At 47.2% G+C, this 21,764-nt stretch overlaps 1 protein-coding gene across 3 annotated transcripts in view; it reads right to left on the bottom strand.

Annotated features, from left to right (window-relative positions):
• Positions 1-21,764, bottom strand: part of TNS2 (tensin 2) — a 370,478-nt gene that overhangs the window by 256,251 nt on the left and 92,463 nt on the right. For all 3 annotated transcript variants that reach the window (XM_069230717.1, XM_069230716.1, XM_069230718.1), the window contains exon 3: positions 19,262-19,299. In XM_069230717.1, the coding sequence (XP_069086818.1) occupies positions 19,262-19,299 (38 nt within the window). The remainder of the gene's footprint in view (positions 1-19,261; positions 19,300-21,764) is intronic.

Here is a 21,764-nt window from a genome sequence, read left to right as displayed (position 1 = left end):
CGCCAGGTGTTACAGTTCCTGCAGGGGAGGTGAGAAGCACCTCCACCCAGTACAGGCTTTGTTACTAGCCACAGAGTGACAAAGGCACTCTCCCCATGTGGCCAGCAACATGTCTGGTGTGTGGCAGGCTGGTAAAACTAGTCAGCCCACACTGGAAGTCGGGTATGTTTTCAGGTTTCATTTCTAAGATGCCCTCTGGGGTGTATTTCACAATAAAATGTACACTGGCATCAGTGTGCATTTATTGTGCTGAGAAGTTTGATACCAAACTTCCCAGTTTTCAGTGTAGCCATTATGGTGCCGTGGAATTCGTGTATGACAGACTCCCAGACCATATACTCTTATGGCTACCCTGCACTTACAATGTCTAAGGTTTTGCTTAGACACTGTAGGGGCATAGTGCTCATGCACCTATGCCCTCACCTATGGTATAGTGCATCCTGCCTTAGGGCTGTAAGGCCTGCTAGAGGGGTGACTTATCTATGTCATAGGTAGTGTGAGGTTGGCATGGCACCCTGAGGGGAGTGCCATGTCGACTTAGTCATTTTCTCCCCACCAGCACACACAAGCTGGCAAGCAGTGTGTCTGTGCTGAGTGAGGGGTCCCCAGGGTGGCATAAGACATGCTGCAGCCCTTAGAGACCTTCCCTCGCATCAAGGCCCTTGGTACCAGGAGTACCAGTTACAAGGGACTTACCTGGATGCCAGGGTTTGCCAATTGTGGAAACAAAGGTACAGTTTTAGAGAAAGAACACTGGTGCTAGGGCCTGGTTAGCAGGCCTCAGCACACTTTCAAATCATAACTTGGCATCAGCAAAGGCAAAATGTCAGGGGGTAACCATGCCAAGAAGGCATTTCCTTACAGACAGCAAAGTCAATAATGATCAACACATGAACCGGGAACGGATACTGGCAAGTGAACTTACCCAAACTCCCTGGACCAGGGCTCATCCTTGGGAGATTCCTCCTTACATGCCATGAGCCACAGGTGAACTGGATGGAGGGGTCTACCAATCTTCCAAATAGATGGAACACAGTGTACTCTGATACCTCTGGCCCATGAGACACTCCCTTTGCCTTCACATAACTCCAGCATTGTGGGGGAGGGGCCAGGGTGCGGCCCTCAATTGCTTCAGTATAACTATGGTTACAACAAATCCTTCCCTTGAGGGTGGCGGGCCGGTGCTCTTCACAAACCCCCCTTAGTTTGAAGTTTTAGCAATCTTTTGGGGTGACAGGCACTCCTCGGTTCCTTTCCCCTCCCGCCCCTGATGAAAGCAACCATGTGCACAGTGTGCCCCAACTCCTATAGTTGCCAGACTGGCCCTCCAGCCACCACAGCTGGTTCCCCGTCCAATTAATGCCCTGCGAAGACCCTATCCGTGATGATCCAGGGTCCTATTCTCTGACGACCCCTGATGGCAACTAATAATAACGGCCGGGGATTAATATATTGTCCTGGAACTAATGTGTTGGGGGACAAAATCAAACGAGGGACGGTCTTACAGTACCTCACAGTGGCGTAGCGTGGGGGGTGCAGGGGGGGCCGGCCGCACCGGGCGCAACATCTGGGGGGGGGGGGCGCGCTCGCACTCGCGAGTGCTAAAATCCACGGGTTAGGGGGTGCAAATTACTTGCCTTGCCCCGGGTGCTGACAACCCACGCTACGCCACTGGTACCTCAAGCACCCGGCAGCCAAAGTAGTCCTATTGCAGGAAACACACCTTCAAGGAAACTCCTTTTGTTCACTGGACAGGTGGGGCTTTAGAAAAGTAGCTCATGCGGGAATTACACAGGGTTCACAAGGGGGTGGTATTCTTCTGGGCAAATCAGTCCCTCTCACAATACAGCAGACCTGGACAGACCCACAAGGGAGATTTGCAGCTGTAACCAGACAATGGGAGGGCAAAACCATCAATACTGTTTCCCTTTATGCCCCCCCATAATACATGAGATAGCTGAGTCGGACGTGTGAGCCCTGCTCCCTCAGCTCCCTCAGGGTAGTCTCCTCCTTGGAGGAGATTTCAACGATATGGTATGTGACAGGGTGGATCGATGGCCCCCAGGTCCCCAAAGAGCAACACGACGACCGTTAGCTGACTTCATTTCAACATTGAGACTGACGCTTGGCGCTCCCTCCCTTCATCCCCCCCTTCATCAATATACGCATCTCTCGAGCGAACAGCAGAACTCTCACAAATTGCCTGGCTTCTCACAGACCTTCCGTGCATCTGTGACACCCTACACTGTGCCAGGGATATCTCTGATCATTCCCAGGTGGTAATCACCTATGGCCCCTTTGGGAGGGGAGCCGACAAATGGCACTCACCCCCTGGTACCTGAAGATCCCTCTCATCCGTGAATGCCTCCAGGAAGCTGCAAAGCATTATTTTCAAGAAAACGAGGGCTCTGTGGACTCCGCATGCACTTGTGGGAAGCCTACAAAACTGTGATTAGGGTTAAGGTGTAGCATTAATAGCGGGACACAAAAAGGAACAACGAGCCCTGCTGGATCGCTTAGAAGGAGACATCGCCCAGTTAGAGTCCTGTCAACAGACGGATAAGCGGGAACAATCGCACCATGAGTTATCCCCTAAACAGAAGGAATGCAGAGATGTAGCGGAGGACGCGGCGAGAAGTCACGACAAAGCCTCTCAGTACCACTTGTATGAAGTAGAGGACAAACCTGGAAAATTGCTTGCTTGGTTAGATAAGAGGGAGGCGGCATCCCGATGGGTCCTGCGTATCCGAGCCCATCAGGGTGAACCAGTTAGCGGCAGATTATTATGCTCATCTGTATTCCCCAACACAAGCGGCCATGATTGACGAATGCCGTGAACTCCTTGTGGATATTCGTATGTCGGCCCTCTCCCGGGATGATAGGCAAGCCCTCGAGGAAGACCTAGCAGAAGCTGGGACAGTACAGGCAATCTGTAATCTAGCATAACGCTAGGCAATGGGCTCAATGGCCTCCCTACTGAACTTTGCAAACTGACAACCGGAAATGTGGCCAAGCCCTTCCAGCGCATGTTTATCAAGAGCCGGGACACCGGCCGTCTTTCCCAAGATCAGCGATTAGCGAACACGGGGGTAATTCCCAAAGACAATAAACCGCCTGACGACTGTGCCTCTCATAGGCCCATATTGCGGATGAATGCATAAGTTAAAATCCTGGAGAAACTCCTAGCCACAATACTGGTGAGAGTGATTAAATCTCTGGTCCATCCGGACCAGTCTGGCTTTATGCCGCGTAGGAACATGCCCCTCAATTTGAGGCAGCTCCATGGTGGTCTGGGGAGTGCCTCAGAGATTCTAGAAGATGCACTTGTGCTGTCATTGAATGCCCGAATGGTGTCCGATACAGTGGAATGGCCCTTCATGTATCCGGCCCTAGAAAAGTTGGGGTTTGTCCCCCGCTTTGTCTCCTGGATCTGATTACTGTATTCTGGTTCCCTGGCACAAGTAACAGTGAATAGGGGCATATCATCATTGTTCCCTGTAAAGAGGGGAACCCGGCAGGGATGCCCACTTTCTCCCTCAATTTTTGTCTTGATACTGGAACCACTGGCGGTGTGGATTCGGGGTGATCCTTTGATAAAAGGTTTGCAACGGACCGCGGTTTGGGAGGATCACATCTCCCTCTATATGGACGACATCCTCCTTTAGGTGGTGGACTCTCCACTCATCCTTAACAGAATAAGGCATATATCGTCAACACTCTGGTTACTCTAGGGGGTGAGGGATGTGGATGTAAGTTCTCTGATTATTTGCGGCCTACTGCCACTGTGTCAACTTTAGTAAGGCGAGTATTTAATGTCCCCAAGTTTCAAACTTTACTTATTATCAAAATGCTAATACAAATAATTAAAACAATAAAATAAAGAATTACATATTCCCAGTGGTTTCTGTCACAGGCTGTGACTTCATAGCACTAAAAATATACAAGTCTCTTTTATCCACTGCACCAACCAAAAGCTAATTCTGTGGCTCTCTCTTTACACAGAGACCTCTGCAGTGCATGACTTAATAAAGGTTTCATAATGTACCATAGTGCATTTCCCAATGAGTAACAATCTTTTTATGTATTTTTCATTTAAGCTGCATGTTATTTTATTGAAAGACCACAAAAATCTTAGAGAATATTTTTATTTTTTTTAGCTACACTTTTGAGCCCTCCCTCACATCACTAACCCCGTCCTCACTGAATGCAGCACCACAGTTCCCATACTTTAAGGCTTTAAGGCCAGTTAAGGCTGGTCCGGACTGGGACTATCAACCAACCACCTCAGGGCCCCAGCAGAGCCTCGTCAGCTTTATCAATTGAGGCTTCCTCCTAGCAGCGCCATACCTGCTTCGCGCCCCCTGGGCAGTTAACCTGATGCAGTTTATACACAGTGTCTGGATTTATAGCAGCCCAGGCCTCTCCTCTTGGTATACGAACCTCTCCTCTTCACAACATCCTGGAATTCCGGTCGCTATCTTGTCTCGTGCTCTTTACATTTCCCAGCGCCTCCCTCCCTTCCCCTGACCCTGCCAGGATCCTTCCCCTCTAGTTACTCCTCCATGCCAACACATCCTGTGGGTCAGGCGACCTCTGACCCAGGCCCTCCCTCTGGGCCCGGCGCATATGCTGACTGCCGGGGGACTGCTCTTCGTGTATCTACAGACAGATAATGCTATTTCCTCCGCTGCTGTCAGGCGTTGGCGCCCTCCCTTCACCACGTTTCCTTTCACCCAGGTGGTGCTCTTCTTCTTCACTGCCACAGGCAGGGAGGGCCCTCCTCACCCCTCTTCACTCTGACTGATTGAAGCGAGGTTCATTCACCCAGCCGAGGTCTGAGGGAGCCTTCAGACAGATGAAGTTAGCCGGCATCCATGGCTCGCCCTGCTTCACACCGCTTAAACCAGGGGGCTCCCGACATTTCACTCGGTTGCAGTTTGAGGGAGCTCTCTGTCCTTGTTGGCATGGGGACTCTCCCTTCTTAAGTTAGAGAGAACTCTTCCATCCTCACCTGCTGCACTCTGACAGGGACCTAATGTTAACACCCTACTGACGTCAGACACAGCTCTACCCCTCCCACTAGGGATTACTGTCTCTTCCCCGGGCTGCAGTCAAGAAGGACCCTGGATCATCAGCCAGCTTGGGGTGGTGGCAGGGGATCTCCCCAGTGGCGTAGCTTCAGGGGGTATTTAGGTTGTTACCCTCACTAATAAAGTCGGGTATGGTAAAGTGTGTGGCGGATTTCACCAGAATGTTTTACAAAAGCATACACACACTCTCACTCTCTCTGCTTTGAAAGTCTTAAAATTTTTTGTTTTTTTTACAAAATATTGTTTTCTCTCACTTACTACCCCTGCCAATCCACATTTGTTTCCCTTTCCACTGCCCCTTTAGCCCCTCTCATTCGTGTTTGTCGGAAAATCTGAAGATATGCCCCCCCCCCCATTTCCCCACCCCTCAATCTTACTAACCAAGTAGGCTCTCCCTTTTACACACAGCTGCACTCACATACCACCCTCTTTTCTCCGGCTGCAGCCAGGAAGGACCGCATAATAATCAGCTGTAGCCTGCAGTCATGGCTGGGTACAAACTGAAGTGGTATGGTGGACAAAAATTATGGATTGGGATGCGGCCCAGAATTGCCAGTAGCTGAGATTAATTCAAGCATTCCATCCATCACCTTGTTCTTTTTTTGCATTAGGCACAGCTCTGTCATCCACACCCGCTGCAGTCAGACAGGACTCTGTGTTCACCAGGGGACAGTAAGAAAGGACCCTTCTACCCTGCCCAGCAGCAGTCTCAGGGAATTCTCTCAGTCTCACTCTGCTGCAGACTGATAAGGCTCCCTCTCCCTTCTCTCTACTGTAGTCAGACGGTGCGCTTCCCTGTTCCTTCGTTGTCATGCTGGAGTTAGGCAGAGCTCTTCCCTCCTCACCCGCCTGGAGTAAAACCAGTGCTTAATTTGAGGCGGTGGTTACCTAGCACAGCACACAGCCCTTAATTGTCAACACTGGCACTTATGACAGTCTGCCACAGGGTGGCACTGTCTGACCAATTTGGAGATTAGCACAATTGCAGTTGTTTAGTAATTCAATATACATTAAAATAAATAATAACTCACGCCCTAGCCTTTTTCATAACATTGGGTAGCCTGGAATAGTCTGAACTGTCACACTTGTAGGAATGTGATGGTTTGTAGTTGTGTTGGTACTATCATTGGCAGCGCTGTCAGGAAAAAAGGGTGGTGCAATCTGCAATGGCATTTTATTTTTTTACAAATTAAGCCCTGCGTAAAACAGGACTTACCGTCCTTCACATACCTGCACTCTCAGGGTGCTCTCCCTAGTATAAACTGGCAGCCACACAGAGCTTTCCCTTCCACATGCTGCGGGATTCCGCCAGGGTGTAGAAAGCAGGCCTGGTGTGCGGTAGGTACCTAAGGTGCTTACACCTTATACCAGGTATCCCCTCTCAGTGAAGTGTAGGCAGTGTCTAGAAGCCAGGCTCTCTAGAGGTAGCTGTGGATGAGCAGCCAAGGCTTATCTAGGAGACATGCAAAGCTCATGCAAAACCACTGGAGTCACACAGTACTTACACACATGAAAGAAAACACTCAGTTGTACAAAAATAAAGGTACTTTATTTTGGAACACAATACCACGAGATACTAGAAGGGCAACCCTTCAATAGGAGGTAAGTAATACACTAATTATATACTCTAGTAAACAGTAATAGGCATAGAAAAGGTTAGAAAACAGTGAAAATACCAATAAGCAATAGTGACCCTAGGGGGAGCCCAAACCATATACTAAAAAAATGGAATGCGAACACAGGACCCCCGCCTAGGTAAGTGGAATGTGTAGAGGAGAGCTGGGAGTACTAGAAAACCACAGAGGTAACTAACACAGTACCCCCAGCAACCAGGAAAGCAGGAGTAAATCACTGGATTTTCCCCAAACCAAAAAGAAAAGAAGACACCCAGACAAGATTGCAGGAAACCAGCTGTGGATTCCTGAAGAAGAAGGCCTGTGGAGAGAGGAGACCAAGTGGAGTCCACGAGGAGTAGGATCTACTACCAACCCAGCTGTACTTGCAGGAGTTAGTCGATGGTGAGGAAGAAATGGTCAGCACTGCAGCCCTGGAGCCAGAGAAGAGTTCCTGATGGAAGCAGAAGATGTCCTACCCTGGAGTGACGATAGCAGATGGGTGTCGGTGCAGGAATTCCATCAACAAGCCTTGGCAAAGGCAAATTTGCGGTTAGTGGAAAAGTAGAGCTGCCGGAGACCAGCACGGCCCAGGAGGACTCAAGCCAGGAGGGAGAGTCAGAGGGAACGCTCAGCAACACAGAGAGTCCACAGGAACAAAGGCAGCACCCACAGGACGGGGACACAGAAGTTGCAAAAGGAGCACATGTAGCACTGCAGAAAAGGATCCCATTTCGCAGGAGAACCACGCAGAGGGCTGTGCATCACACGAAGGAGTGCTGGAGACTGGAGCTACATGTTGCCTCAAGGTCCCTTGGTGGAGATGCAAACAAACCTTGGCAGCTGCAAGAGATGCAGTGCATGGGGGCACTATCCCACGTGGGAAGGCAAAGGCTTATCTCCACCAAAGTTGGACAGTTGGCAGAGAGGACCAAGAGGACTACTCTGGACCACCACCCATGATGCAGCATCCACGCAGCTCAGGATGAGAGGAGATCCATGCAGCCGGTTGTCGTTGCAGCAGGTGCCTGTGGATATAGGGGAGACTGAAGACACGCCGCCCTCAGTGGATGCACAGCTGGTGGAAATGTTGCAACTGCTAGTAGGAGCCCTAGAAACAATGTTGCATAAGAGTTCTTCTTCTTGGAGGCAGCTTGTCGGATCCTGGAGGTAACAGTTGCAGTTCCGTAGGCCAGAAGATGAAGTGCAGGTTGCAGAGGAGTCCTGTTGGAATCTTGCAAGCCGAACCTGAGAACCCACCCAAGAGAGAGACCCTAAATAGCCCTGAAAGGGGGATTGGTCACCTAGCCAGGTAATCAACTATCAGGAGGGGGCTCTGACGTCACCTGCCTGGCCTGGCCACTCAGATGCTCCCAGTGTTCCCTGCCAACCTTGGAAACAAGATGGCAGAACCCAGGGAGCTCTGAGCACCACTCCTGGGGTGGGGATGGACGGGGGGTGTCACTCCCCTTTCCATTGTCCAGTTTCGTGCAAGAGCAGGGACTGGGGGTCCCTGAACCGGTGTGGACTGGTTTATGCACGGAGGGCACCAAATGTGCCCTTCAAAGCATACCAGTGGCTTGGGGAGGCTACCCCCCCCCCCCCCCAAGCCAGTCACACTTTTTTCCAAAGGGAGAGGGTGTTACCTCCCTCTCCCAAAGGAAATCCTTTGTGCTACCTTCCTGGGCTTGATCAGATCAAGCAGCAGGAGGGTAGAAACCTGCCTGAGGGGTGGCAGCAGCTTGGGCTTCCCGGAAAACCCTGCAAGATTGGTGGTAGCAATGCTGGGGGTCCTCTAAGGAGACCCCAGAGTGCATGGAATCATGCTTTCAATACTTGTAACAGATTCTGACATGTTTGATACCAAACATGCCCAGGTTCGGAGTTACCATTATGTAGCTGGACATAGGTGGTAACCTATGTCCAGTACTCATGCAAAGTGGCGTCCTCGCACTCACTAAGTCCAAGAAAATGGATCTGGATTTTGTGGGGGCACCTCTGCTAGTGCAGAGGTGCCTTCACACACAGGTACCTGCACCGTGCCCTCTGGGCTGAGAGGGCCTACCATTGGGGTGACTTATAGTGACCTGGTGCCTTGTCCTGTAGTGAACATGGGTGCATGCACCCATTTCATGCAGCCTGCAACAGCAGGCTTGCAGAACCCTTTGCATGGGCTCCCTATGGGTGGCAAAATAACTTCTGCAGCCCATAGGGATCCCCTGGTACCCCAATGCCCTTGGTATGTGGGTACCATATATTAGGGACTTGCATGGGGAGACCAGTATGCCAAATGTGGGAAGAAAAAGGTACAGTTACCACATTTTACAGGAAAGAGCATAACCACTGGGGTCCTGGTTAGCAGGATCCCAGTGGACACAGTCAAACACACTGACAACAGTCAGAAAATGGAGGTAACTATGGCACGAAAGAGGGCACTTTCCTACACAGGGTTTTTCCCGCCATGGCGTAGTGAGGGTGCCATGGGGCCCTTGCTAACTAGGAAAACTTTCATGGGTGTGGCTTCCACTGGTGCCGCTGGTGCAGTGGCACCAGGGCGCAGAGCTCTGAGGCGCCCACTGAGCCCTGATTACTGCTGTATTTCGTAATTCAAACAGCGACCAGGGGGCACATTGTCTTCCCAGCACCAGGTCCCATGACACACTGCCTACGCCACTGAAAACTACCCCATGCCGCCAGTTAAGTAGTGTAATGCATCCACAACAGGGATGCAGAAGGCCCCTGAGACCTGTGAGCCCCGGTGCCACTGGGCCTGCTGCACTATTGTTACCTACGCTACTCCTTCCGCCATCGCTCTGCTGAAGCCAGGCAGAGCCCCCCCTCGCCTCCTATCCCGGCTGCAGTAACACGGGCTCTTCCTTCTCCATGCTGTAGGCCAGTAAGGATGTCCCGTCTCTTCACTCTGCTGCAGTCACAGACAGGGCTTTTCCCGGCGGGGTCTGACAAGCCTCCTCACTGAGATACCTGTTACCGCTCTCGTGCAGCCTGTGATTAGGACGAATGGAGAGGGGTGGGAGGCTGACCAGGCGGCCAATCGACTTCTGCCGACGCCTCCGCTTACCCGCTCCTTCAACACAGTATCTAGTCCACCTCTTCTCTTTTACACACCCACCCAGGCCTCCTCCTCTGGTTAACCACATGCTCTCTAGTTCCCTCTACCTCACCGACCCCCCCCCCCCCTCTCACCCTCCTCTGTCCCCGCAGACCCTGCCCTCCTTGGAGGCACTGCTGACTCGACAGGAAGCTAATGCCAGTGAGTACAACTGTATCCCAGCGCCTAACCTGTATGTTGTTTAAGTCCACGGCACAGCACCGATGGAAATACAGGGTCTAAACAGCCAGTCCTGTCAGATAGAAAACCCAAGTTCTAGTAACCGTACTATAAAGATACAGAGGGTTCCGGGCCCGGCTCGCCTGTCCCTCCAAGGCCTACACCTTACACAGGTCAAACAGCCTGTGTCTCACAGGCTTGAACTGCAGAGGAAGGACAAGCCCCTCCCCTCCAGGTATACAAACAGACAGGCACAAGGTATCCAAAGCTCAAGCAGCCTGATACTCTTGGCATGATTCATACACAGGAACCAGGGCTCACCAGCCTGTCCCACCAAAGCATAAGCCATACAGACACGGAAGTCCATGGACCAACCAGCGCGCCAATGCAACCATACAGATACAGGGCTCAGACAGACGCTCCTTCACCGGCACTGATGGCTCAGATACAGAGATTCCAGGATCCAGCCAGCCTGTCCCTTCTGGGTAATGATCATACATCTACAAGGAATCTAAGGTCCCACCAGCCTGAGCTCAGGTAGGAATCATACATGGAAACACAGGGCTCGCCCAGTCAGAGCCGACTGCGGCCATCTACATACAGGTGAAGGGAATACAGGGTCCACCCGACTGCACTCACGCCTGAACCTCACAGATACAGGGTAACCAGGGCCCACCCAGCCTGTCCCTCTCGGATGTACGCCAAAACGTGCAGGGGATCAAGGGTCCAACCCGCTGGTCGGTTTGAGACTCAAAAAGACACAGGGCAGCCAGAGTCCAAGCAGCCTGTATCATACACATACAGGCAATCAGAGGTCCTGCCAGCGTGTCTTGAGGCCTAAACAGTTGCAGCGAATCCCAGGCCAACCCAGCCTGTCCCTTCGAGGCATGCACGTATACAAATACGGGGAACTCCGACCCCCCCCCCCCCCCTCAGCCCAACATAAACCACGCAGAGGAAGTCCCGGGTGCAGATGTCCTGCCCTGCGCTGGCACATACCATAAAGCTACATGGAATCTAGGGTCCAACTACACTCTCCCTTTTAGGCATATGTATATTCAGATCCAGAGAATTGAAGGCCCAGCCAGCCTGTCCTTTGGTGTCATAAACCATGCACACACAAGGAGCTCAGGGTGCAAGCCTTCTGTCCTACGCAGGCACAACCCGTAAAGATACAGGGAACCAAGGAACTAACTAGACTCACTTCTAGGTTTGTGGGTAATCACATACAGGGAATACAGGTTTCACAGTCTGAATTTTAGTGGCACGAGGCGCAGCCCAAGGGGCAAGCATCCCGTCCTACGCTGCCACAAACCATAAAGATACAGGGAGGCCAGTGTCGAACCAGACTGTGCTTTTTAGGCCTGTAGATATACAGATACAGGCAATTCAGAGCCTCCCATCCTCTCCATTCCGGGCATGATCCAAACGGAGTACACACTCGCAGATGTTTGCTGGTTTCTACTGTGATATATTTTAGACTTTTTTTCTCCATTTTCCTCTCCGAGACAGCAAAGCGCCTCCTACTATAGCAAATCATATTTTCCAGAGTATTTTGAGGGTTTTTCCATCCACTTGAGGTTTCCGTAACTTGTACAGTGTGCCTGTCACACCTCTGAGAGTGCTGACAGAGATGAGCTGGGAGTTTACTCTGCAGAAGGACATTAAATACGAAGCTGTGTGAGCGTCCCTGACACTGCTCATACTCCAATCTTAGCTGAGAGAAAGTTAATTTGAAAAGTAGAATCAGCTCCTTTAGTCACATTCAGAAAATTACACCAAGCCAAAAATACAGATAAAAGGCAGAGAAGCAGTGACAACAGATCCAGACGGTTTTCAGAAGAGAGCCCTGAAGAAGACCAGGGCCAGTTGAAACAAGACAAGAAATGGACACTTCCATGTAGACAGTATGGCGCTGGAGCTACACCAAGTAGCTGTGTGTGCTGTTTGCAAATGTAAAGCTATTTTGGGAATTAATGGGGATCAGAAGCACTGGAGGGCTCCAACAGATCTAGGCAAGGCCACGGAACCTGCTATAGAGTAAGAGACTATGGTCCTGTCAGGCTTCCTGGTGTACCTCGCATCATCGCACAATAGTGGAAGAGGCAATCTGTAAACGTACAAACAAGCTTTGGGAAAGACAATGGGTCTGTTATTGGCTTTGTCAATGTTTGTTTTGTCATGGTTTTTATGACACTTTATTTGTGAGAAATTGCAGGCCCTCGCCAATATGAAAAATAAACATTGGACAAAAGAAAATGTATATTTTGGCCCCACAAAACACACTTTGCGATCGTAGTCCCTCGTACTAAAGGAACTACTTTGTATGAATGTGCTCTTGTGAAGAGCAGAATTCCATCACTCACAGCAAAGTTAGCCAATGGCTAAAGTGGGCCGACCTAGTGCCCAATGATGTATGCTGAAGTGCGCACAAGAAAAACTGGGAATGACTCAACAACAAACCAATAGATAAAGAAGGCTAGCTGAAATTGTGTCTGGGTGAGTATATTATGTATCTTTTTAGTTGGTTAACGTCAGACATGAAAAGTAGTCTGCCTCAGCGAAAGTGATCACCTTTGGCTCCAGTAGCACAGGGAATTTCCATGCATGCTTGAATCCATACAATAATGCATACACATCTGTTGTTACCTAAGGGGAACACAAATAAGGGGAGTGTTGTAACTGTTGGTAGCAGCAGCTCCTATGGTATATCTAAGTCAGAGAGTCTCATTTCAAACAAATATTTGCAAAACTAATAACCCTGGCTTGCATTTTGAGTTGTAAGCCAGTTGTGCTTAATTTGAGCCGGCTTTTTCCGGTGTTCAGCATCAGCACTTAACTGTCAACACCAACACTTATGACAGCTGCCACATGGCAGTGCTCTTTGTGTAATTTAGAGATGAGCAGAGCAACAGTTGTTTATTAATTCAATATACATTAAAAACAATTAATACATGCTGTCCAAGCCATTCTTATAGCTCTGGGGGCCTCGAACAGTCAGAATTGTCACACTTGTAGCTGTGTGATGGTTAACAGTAGCATAAGTTACTGTCTTTGTAATGGGTGAGGCAAACTACAGTGGCCTCTTGATGAGGGCCCTGGGACGTATGTTTTTACAAATTAGCCACTATAAGCCAGACTCAATGAATTTGCCACTAGGAAATTGGTGGCATAATGAGAAACAGCTTCCAGGCACACTCAAGTTGCAATCCAAGAGTTGGTGTAGATTAGACTGTGCCTGGAAATGCACACCTAAAGTGTCACATGGCTGACCTATAGTTGCTGATACAACAAGATTTTAGGCCAGGGTACTTGTGGAAAGGCTGTCCTGACCTGCAAAAGGGACATGTTATGGGATGGTTGTTTTAAGGTCAGGCTCTTGTTTGAGTACTAACAAAAGTATGCACAAATCATTGCTACTATGATATAAATTTGCTTTATGAATAGGATGCATGTCTGAGATAAAGGATTAAATGTGACAAAAAATCAGATGATAGAGATGTAGGATAGCCGCTCCTTCATTAAGATGCAAGCCCTCCAACGGAGGCAAATGAATACACCAAACAATCAATAGTGTGAGGGGAGAGAGAAATATTCCTCTTGGTGAAGCCCAAGTCCACTCTGTGTATCTTGGAAAGAACAATACAAAAGCTGGTCCAGTTGAAGGCAGGTAGTTGTAACGCGCCGGCCATAATATGCACGTTTTTGCACAAATATGGTGGATGCAACTTAAAAACTAACAAATTAAACAGATTCTCTGACACACATCCTGTTGTGCTACCTCTCCTTTGAATCAAGGATTTTCGTGGAGTAAGGGGAGCAGAGAAACATATATATATATTGGCGCCGGTTCATGAATGTTCACAACATTTTCCAAAAAAAACTGAAGCTTTCTTCAGCTGCCATCTGGAAAGTTTTGGGGTGATCTGTCAAGCAGGGGCTGAGAAAAAACACGTTTTCTCTATGTTAATTTCCATAGGGATTTTGAACACAACTACAACCTGAACTGCTGGATGAATTGACATCTAATTTGGTAATAAGCTAGCTCTTGGACCAGAAAGTGACCTTTTTGTGATTTGGTGTAAATCCGTTTAGTAGTTTTCTAGTCATTAAATAAAAACCAAATTTGTATATATAGGGACACAGATCCTCAGCGGATTCGGAGAAAAGCAAGGCCTTGATTGGCTGGCCACAACCTGACAGAAAAGTTGCAGCCACCATTTTGTTTCTCGCATTGCCTGAGAGGTGGAAAAAAAACAGTGTAAAAACATATGAGGGGTCAGGATACAGGTATCCTGACCCTATAAGAGACATGGAGGGGTCCCTTAAAGACCACTCAGAGGCAAAAATATGATCATTTTCTTTTTTTTAGGTGATCAGCAGAATCGAGGATCCTCCTCGGATCCTCCTCAGGTCCTGGGGAAAAGCAAGGCCCTGATTAGCTGGCCACAACCTGAAAGAAATATTCACTTGTGCGTTTCAAAAAACATAGAAATTCACTGAGAAAACCAAAGGTTACAGGGACGTTATAGTTAGGTACAAAACCATAGAAATTCAGCTGTTATAGTTATACTTCTAGTTTTACTTATGTGATGAAACTATAACTTATGCCTGAAAGCAACTTTAGGCAACGAGCTATAGTTTCTAAACATAAGTATAATTACAGGGAGTGCAGAATTATTAGGCAAATGAGTATTTTGACCACATCATCCTCTTTATGCATGTTGTCTTACTCCAAGCTGTATAGGCTCGAAAGCCTACTACCAATTAAGCATATTAGGTGATGTGCATCTCTGTAATGAGAAGGGGTGTGGTCTAATGACATCAACACCCTATATCAGGTGTGCATAATTATTAGGCAACTTCCTTTCCTTTGGCAAAATGGGTCAAAAGAAGGACTTGACAGGCTCAGAAAAGTCAAAAATAGTGAGATATCATGCAGAGGGATGCAGCACTCTTAAAATTGCAAAGCTTCTGAAGCGTGATCATCGAACAATCAAGCGTATCATTCAAAATAGTCAACAGGGTCGCAAGAAGCGTGTGGAAAAACCAAGGCGCAAAATAACTGCCCATGAACTGAGAAAAGTCAAGCGTGCAGCTGCCACGATGCCACTTGCCACCAGTTTGGCCATATTTCAGAGCTGCAACATCACTGGAGTGCCCAAAAGCACAAGGTGTGCAATACTCAGAGACATGGCCAAGGTAAGAAAGGCTGAAAGACGACCACCACTGAACAAGACACACAAGCCGAAACGTCAAGACTGGGCCAAGAAATATCTCAAGACTGATTTTTCTAAGGTTTTATGGACTGATGAAATGAGAGTGAGTCTTGATGGGCCAGATGGATGGGCCCGTGGCTGGATTGGTAAAGGGCAGAGAGCTCCAGTCCGACTCAGACGCCAGCAAGGTGGAGGTGGAGTACTGGTTTGGGCTGGTATCATCAAAGATGAGCTTGTGGGGCCTTTTCGGGTTGAGGATGGAGTCAAGCTCAACTCCCAGTCCTACTGCCAGTTCCTGGAAGACACCTTCTTCAAGCAGTGGTACAGGAAGAAGTCTGCATCCTTCAAGAAAAACATGATTTTCATGCAGGACAATGCTCCATCACACGCGTCCAAGTACTCCACAGCGTGGCTGGCAAGAAAGGGTATAAAAGAAGGAAATCTAATGACATGGCCTCCTTGTTCACCTGATCTGAACCCCATTGAGAACCTGTGGTCCATCATCAAATGTGAGATTTACAAGGAGGGAAAACAGTACACCTCTCTGAACAGTGTCTGGGAGGCTGTGGTTGCTGCTGCACGCAATGTTGATGGTGAACAGATCAAAACACTGACAGAATCCATGGATGGCAGGCTTTGGAGTGTCCTTGCAAAGAAAGGTGGCTATATTGGTCACTGATTTGTTTTTGATTTGTTTTTGAATGTCAGAAATGTATATTTGTGAATGTTGAGATGTTATATTGGTTTCACTGGTAATAATTAATAATTGAAATGGGTATATATTTGTTTTTTGTTAAGTTGCCTAATAATTATGCACAGTAATAGTCACCTGCACACACAGATATCCCCCTAACATAGCTAAAACTAAAAACAAACTAAAAACTACTTCCAAAAATATTCAGCTTTGATATTAATGAGTTTTTTGGGTTCATTGAGAACATGGTTGTTGTTCAATAATAAAATTAATCCTCAAAAATACAACTTGCCTAATAATTCTGCACTCCCTGTATATATGTATATATATGTACTCCGCTGTGAAGCCAGATCCAGAAACAATGATCAGGATAGACTGCCACCAATTGAAGGTCACACAGGACCGACCAACCAACCAGAGGTTACGTTGTGGCAGAAAAAATATTGATTTTTCATCACCAGTCCTTGGAAGCTGAAAGAAACCCTGAGGCTGCGACATCTTTGGAACTGCACGCTACAGCCCAGCTGGCATTTCTCTTCCTCAAGGAAATGAGAAAAGCCTAATGTTTCAAGGAATTAAGGGTCTATGCGTGAGAGGACATACTGTCTTGCAAAAGCTAGTCTGGGGTCTTGGCAAGAGAGTCTTGTTCACAACTTCAGCATTTTGAATGTTATTGTGAATTTAAGGAATGTGAATCCGGAGAAACATAGTACATCTTATCAATCTAACAGCTAAACCTGCAGCCAGGCCACTTTTATTGTATTTGTTTGCAGTTTCTATAGAGCGGAATAGACCAGATGGGTGTCAGGCTGCAACACTCTATTATAGTCTGCCGAGCCAAATTCTGTAGGTACCAAGACAGATCTGACGGGGCTCATGAATGCTCACGGCCCTCCACAGAGACGGACAATTCATGAAGGACTTGAAAACATCCAATGAGAATCTAACAAGCCACATCTAGACCTTTCAGGCCCTCCCATCACCACTTCATATCTGCCCCCTAGCCAATCAGAAAATATCTCCCCTCTCCCTTCGAACGTAGAAGACTTTGCAAATTGTCCAATAGCCCCATTGAACTTCAAATGCCAGAGATTTCAGTCCACACCAGCACGAATATCACCCACACTAACCAAATTACGCAATTAATCTTTTTTGAACATCTCTGATGCAAATGTGACTTGAAGTTGCCCTGTGTTGACTTGTTGATGCTCTACAAAACAATCAAATAAAGACAAGATAACACCTAAGCCAATATGCATGCCCCAATCCTTGGGGATAATAAAACGTCACCATTATTGTTGTTGGGGGGAAGGGGGTGACAGACTGGTCTGCAAACTAGAATTTAGATATTCTTGGGTCTGAAACCAGAATATTGTAAAGATCTTCCTCGAAATCCTAAACAAAATTTTCTGAAACAACGAGCACCTCAGCCATTTATTTCACTCTCTAAATCTCATTTGCCCATGTTTGTCATTCATATTTTGCACCTTATAATTGTCTGTGGCATTTTCAGGGACAAGGTTGAAAAGCTGCAATTAATAATCCCTTGAAACTAATTCTAGAAAATCAAGCGCAACTCTGCTTGAGAGAACAAAGCCACACACACTTGTTATGGCTTTGGGTTATTTGTATAGCACACATTTCGCCATTAGTATGTGCTTGCAGCACTTTTGGTGTCTGAGTACATTCCAACCCACGTTTGGAGGACACAACACAGACCAGATTCTGATTCTGATGGTGAGCGCATGCCATCAGTATTGTGTTTGTGATTCTTTATTGTTTTCCCATAAGCCTCCCTGTATCATTGATAAATCAGTTCATTCTCGTGTTTGATGAGTCACCGGAGATACAATTAATCAATGTTATGCCATCTGGATTATTTGGCTTGCACAATGCCCGGCATGTAATATGTTACTGATGTAACTGAAGGTATGGGGGGCTGCTTGGAAACCCTGGTATCTGTAGACAGGCAGAGCTGAATGATGTTGGGTGGATGTTAAGAGCTCTGCCTTAGAGTCATGTGAGTCTTTCTATCGAGATGCTGGAGTCCAACTCTTGGCTTCAGTTAACAGATTACAAACGACAGAGGACTCATCGCACATTCCGCCAGTAAGGAGTCAACAAGAAGACCAACGTTAACACGTCTGGTGAGGCGGGGGCCTACACTCCATCAGTGGATAGCGATGCAGCTAAATCATCAAACAACCGAGTGCACGAGTTGTAAAACATATTTATAGTAATGCTAAATCATCAGAACCCATGACTATATTTTAATTACAAACTGTGTAATAGTTAAAATACTAAGGAGGATAAAAACGAGATTAGTGATAAAAAAATGTCAAATTGATCCAGTGTCTCAACCTGTCTGTCATGGAAGACACAGCTGACTCTCAGACTACACTGTTGTTCCCTTCCACTGCCTTTTCTCACCTAAAGCACCCACCCTGGGACATTTGCCATCTTGTGTGATTCCAGGAGAGACGTCAGTCACTCTGACACTACCATAAATAATCCATAAGTGTGCGTCTCTAGCACCTGGGGTCTTTGGGAGCGATGGTGCTCGCCTCCACCGTGCCACTCAGTATTTTCATTGCCTTAGGCCGACATTATTGTGATTCTACAGAAGAATATTTGTCATCCCGCACGGTGCCCAGCACATTACCACAAAAAAGGATACCATTCCCAGCATGAACAAGGGGAGACTTCTCATTCGAAAATGGTTCCCAGCACAGACAGATACTTTAATATCAGGTTAATAAATGTTAGAGGTTCTCTAATAGGCTAAACATGGATACAAACGATTGCAATCATATTTAATCATCACAGAATCGGCGTGTAAGCGGTATATTGCTGCAAAGAACATTTTTTGTTTGCGTTTTGTAGATCGATTTTAATTTGCTGATGCACCTACATTCCTGAAATATGTGGGGGCAAGCGCAAGATGGTGAGCCCACCGTATTAATTTGTAATCTTGACATTTTGAAGCGTGGATAGTGAGCACACGTTTAAATATTGTCGTGGACAGTTTTGGAAATGATATTGGCACTGCATATATTTCAGAATGGTTACGGAGTCATGCTATAACATCCCTGACAAAAAGAGATTTTCTTTGGCCTGGATCTAAAGATGTCCAGAATTACCGTCAACTGAAGAAAGGCCATCTTTTAACTCCAGCCATTCTGCCACTCCAGCATTTGCCAAGCGGGCTGCAGGCTAGCGGGCTGTTTTGAGAGCTGAATGGGCCCCTACTAAAGTTCCAATACCCTATTCTGGTTTGCCAGGGCTGATTTTGTTCTCCACTACAGCCATGGTGTAAAGGTAAGCATCGTAAACCCACCCAGCACCCAATGCCTTACCTTAGCTTCACATTTCTTGTGGATGGTGATCTTGCAGACTGAAAACGGAGAGAGAAAGCAAGTCAGAGAGAGTAGCAACAACAAGAAACGCCCTAAATAAAATCTGGCACCTCACTGAGTGGGAGCAGCGTGAATCTGAAAGAACAAGTCACCAAAAACATCTCTGAGGTTTAGCATTACTGTTTCCAACCATTGCCAGAACAGCACGAGACAGGCCTCCTTTGTTGTCCTGGATGAGCTAATATTGATGTGAATGTTGGTAGCCCAAGGGTGAATTAACTCTCCCCCCATCATCTTGAAATGAGGAGTGGGTGACGTGGGGAGGGGGGTTCAACAGGAGGGCATGTTCACATTATTTAACCATTAGGCCCTGTGGGGTGTCAGAGCACTATAGAAGCATTCCAGCGGAACCTCAGTACAGACACATAATAAAGGATGAGAACTTCACGCATCTAAAGGAACAGATCTTCCCCTCCGAGGTGGCGAGTGTTTTGCAAGCCAGGGTCAGACTTAAAATCCACTGAAGCACGAGCCCTCTAAGGCGGAATTCAATACCGTAAACATATAGACATAGGAATATCCTTGCAGAATATTAATGTCAGAATATCGCAAGGCAGAAGTATTGTGTCCCAAATATTGTTTACCAAATATCATCGAACTGGAGTTAATAATAGAAAATATACTCCCAAAGGGGCAATCATTTTGTAAACAATATTTAGGACGCAACATGTATGTCAGGCATTATTTCTGCATAGGACGTCCTGACATTCAACCATTTTTCAAAAGCAGAGTAGTCCTGACGAGATAAAATAAAAATTGACAGCGGTGGAGGAGAAATATTAACCAATAAAAGACGTCCCCTAGAGAATGATGAGTGTACAGAACCTTAGATCAGAAACATTGGAGACAACTTGATTAAATTAATTGAATGAGGAGCGGGAGAGACTGGAGCACCTGGACTGCGCAAGCAAGATCCCACACAAATTCTGTGTCATGAGAAGGCAGGGTAACAAGCAGACAGGAGGGGTGTGAGTAGACACTGCGGAGTAGAGATACTAAGGGGCATATTTATAGTTTTTGATGCAAAACTGCATCAAAAGGTTTAGCGCCGGCTTGAGCCATTCCTGAGCTCCGGCCGGGCGCCATATTTATGGAATGGTGCAAGCCATTGCAAAGGGTAGGCTAGCGTAAAAAAATGACGTTAGCCAGGTGGGGGTAGCGATGTGGGATAAGGGGGTTTTGCACCAAAAAATGACGTTAGGCTGGTTAGAGGCAAAAAAATGCCTCTAACCAGCCTAGCGTCATTTTCTGACGCAAAACCATCCATACCACATGACTCTTGTCTTAGGAAAGGCAGGAATCATGTCCACCACCTCAATGGCCAGCACAGGGAACCAGTGTCCCCTGGGCATGGCCATTGTACCCTGTGCCATGCAGGGGGACCCAAGTTGGGCCCCCGACAGCATTTTAATTTACAAAAAAAAAAAATACTTACCTATACTTCCCCTACTTACATGGGATGGGGTCCCCCATTCTCCGGTGAGGAGGGCACCTATGGACCTATTCCATGGTGTTTAAGCATGGAAATGGGTCCACAGGTCCCCTAACTCCTGGTCTGACCCAGGCGTTAAATAATGGTATTTAGCCCCTCCTCCCATCTGTGCATAATTTTAGCCCGTGGAATAAATATGGGGGGCTATGGGGTTAGCACCATTTTTTAGATGGGAACGCCTGCCTTGCATCTCATTGACACAAAGTAGGTTCACACATCTAAAAAATGGTGCAAACGCCAATATTTTGACGTTAGATGTGTCTAGCGTCAAAATATAAATATGGAGTTGGTTTTACGCAAATCTGCATTAAAAAATGACACAAATTCAGCGCAAATTGAGTATAAATATGCCCCTAAGAGAGAAATTGAACGAGGTTCACCGTCTCCTGTGGGCCCAATGATTCTACTCTTTAACGAAGAGTTGACGGCTCGGGCATGGGTTTTGGATTAAAATTCTTACATGGTCAGTGCTTTAACAGTAGTTTTTCTAATGTAGCAATTTATTTGGAGTTTTATGTAGAGCAAACTATACCCTAATTTGTAAAAGAATAAGTGCAAAGGCCCAAGGTTTTGCTGGGAAAGTGTATGTTGCATACAGGCCAACTTTTCAGAGGGAGGATTGTGGGAGATTTAAATAAAAAAACAATCAGCAGAATGTATTCCCCCCACAGACTTCTATTGAAGCGGAGACGTCCAAAATAGAGCATGTTTAGATTAAAAAATAGAGTATGTCACCTGAATCGGGCCTATTGGCATGTATGATGACGTGTTGAATGCCAAAGCTGCTTGATCTGATTGCACCTCACGCCTCTTTAATCCACCACCAGACACTCCTTGCCCCTCTACCTCACTCTTGCAGGTTCCTGCTATTGTCCCCTTTTCTGTCTTTCTCTTCATCTTGCTTTCGCTCTTGTGTGTTTTTCACTGTGGGTCCAAGTCTGAAGAGCAAAA

Source organism: Pleurodeles waltl, chromosome 4_2 (genome assembly GCF_031143425.1).
Source record: "Pleurodeles waltl isolate 20211129_DDA chromosome 4_2, aPleWal1.hap1.20221129, whole genome shotgun sequence".
NCBI lineage: Eukaryota > Metazoa > Chordata > Amphibia > Caudata > Salamandridae > Pleurodeles > Pleurodeles waltl.
This window is presented reverse-complemented; position numbering and strand designations above follow the sequence as displayed.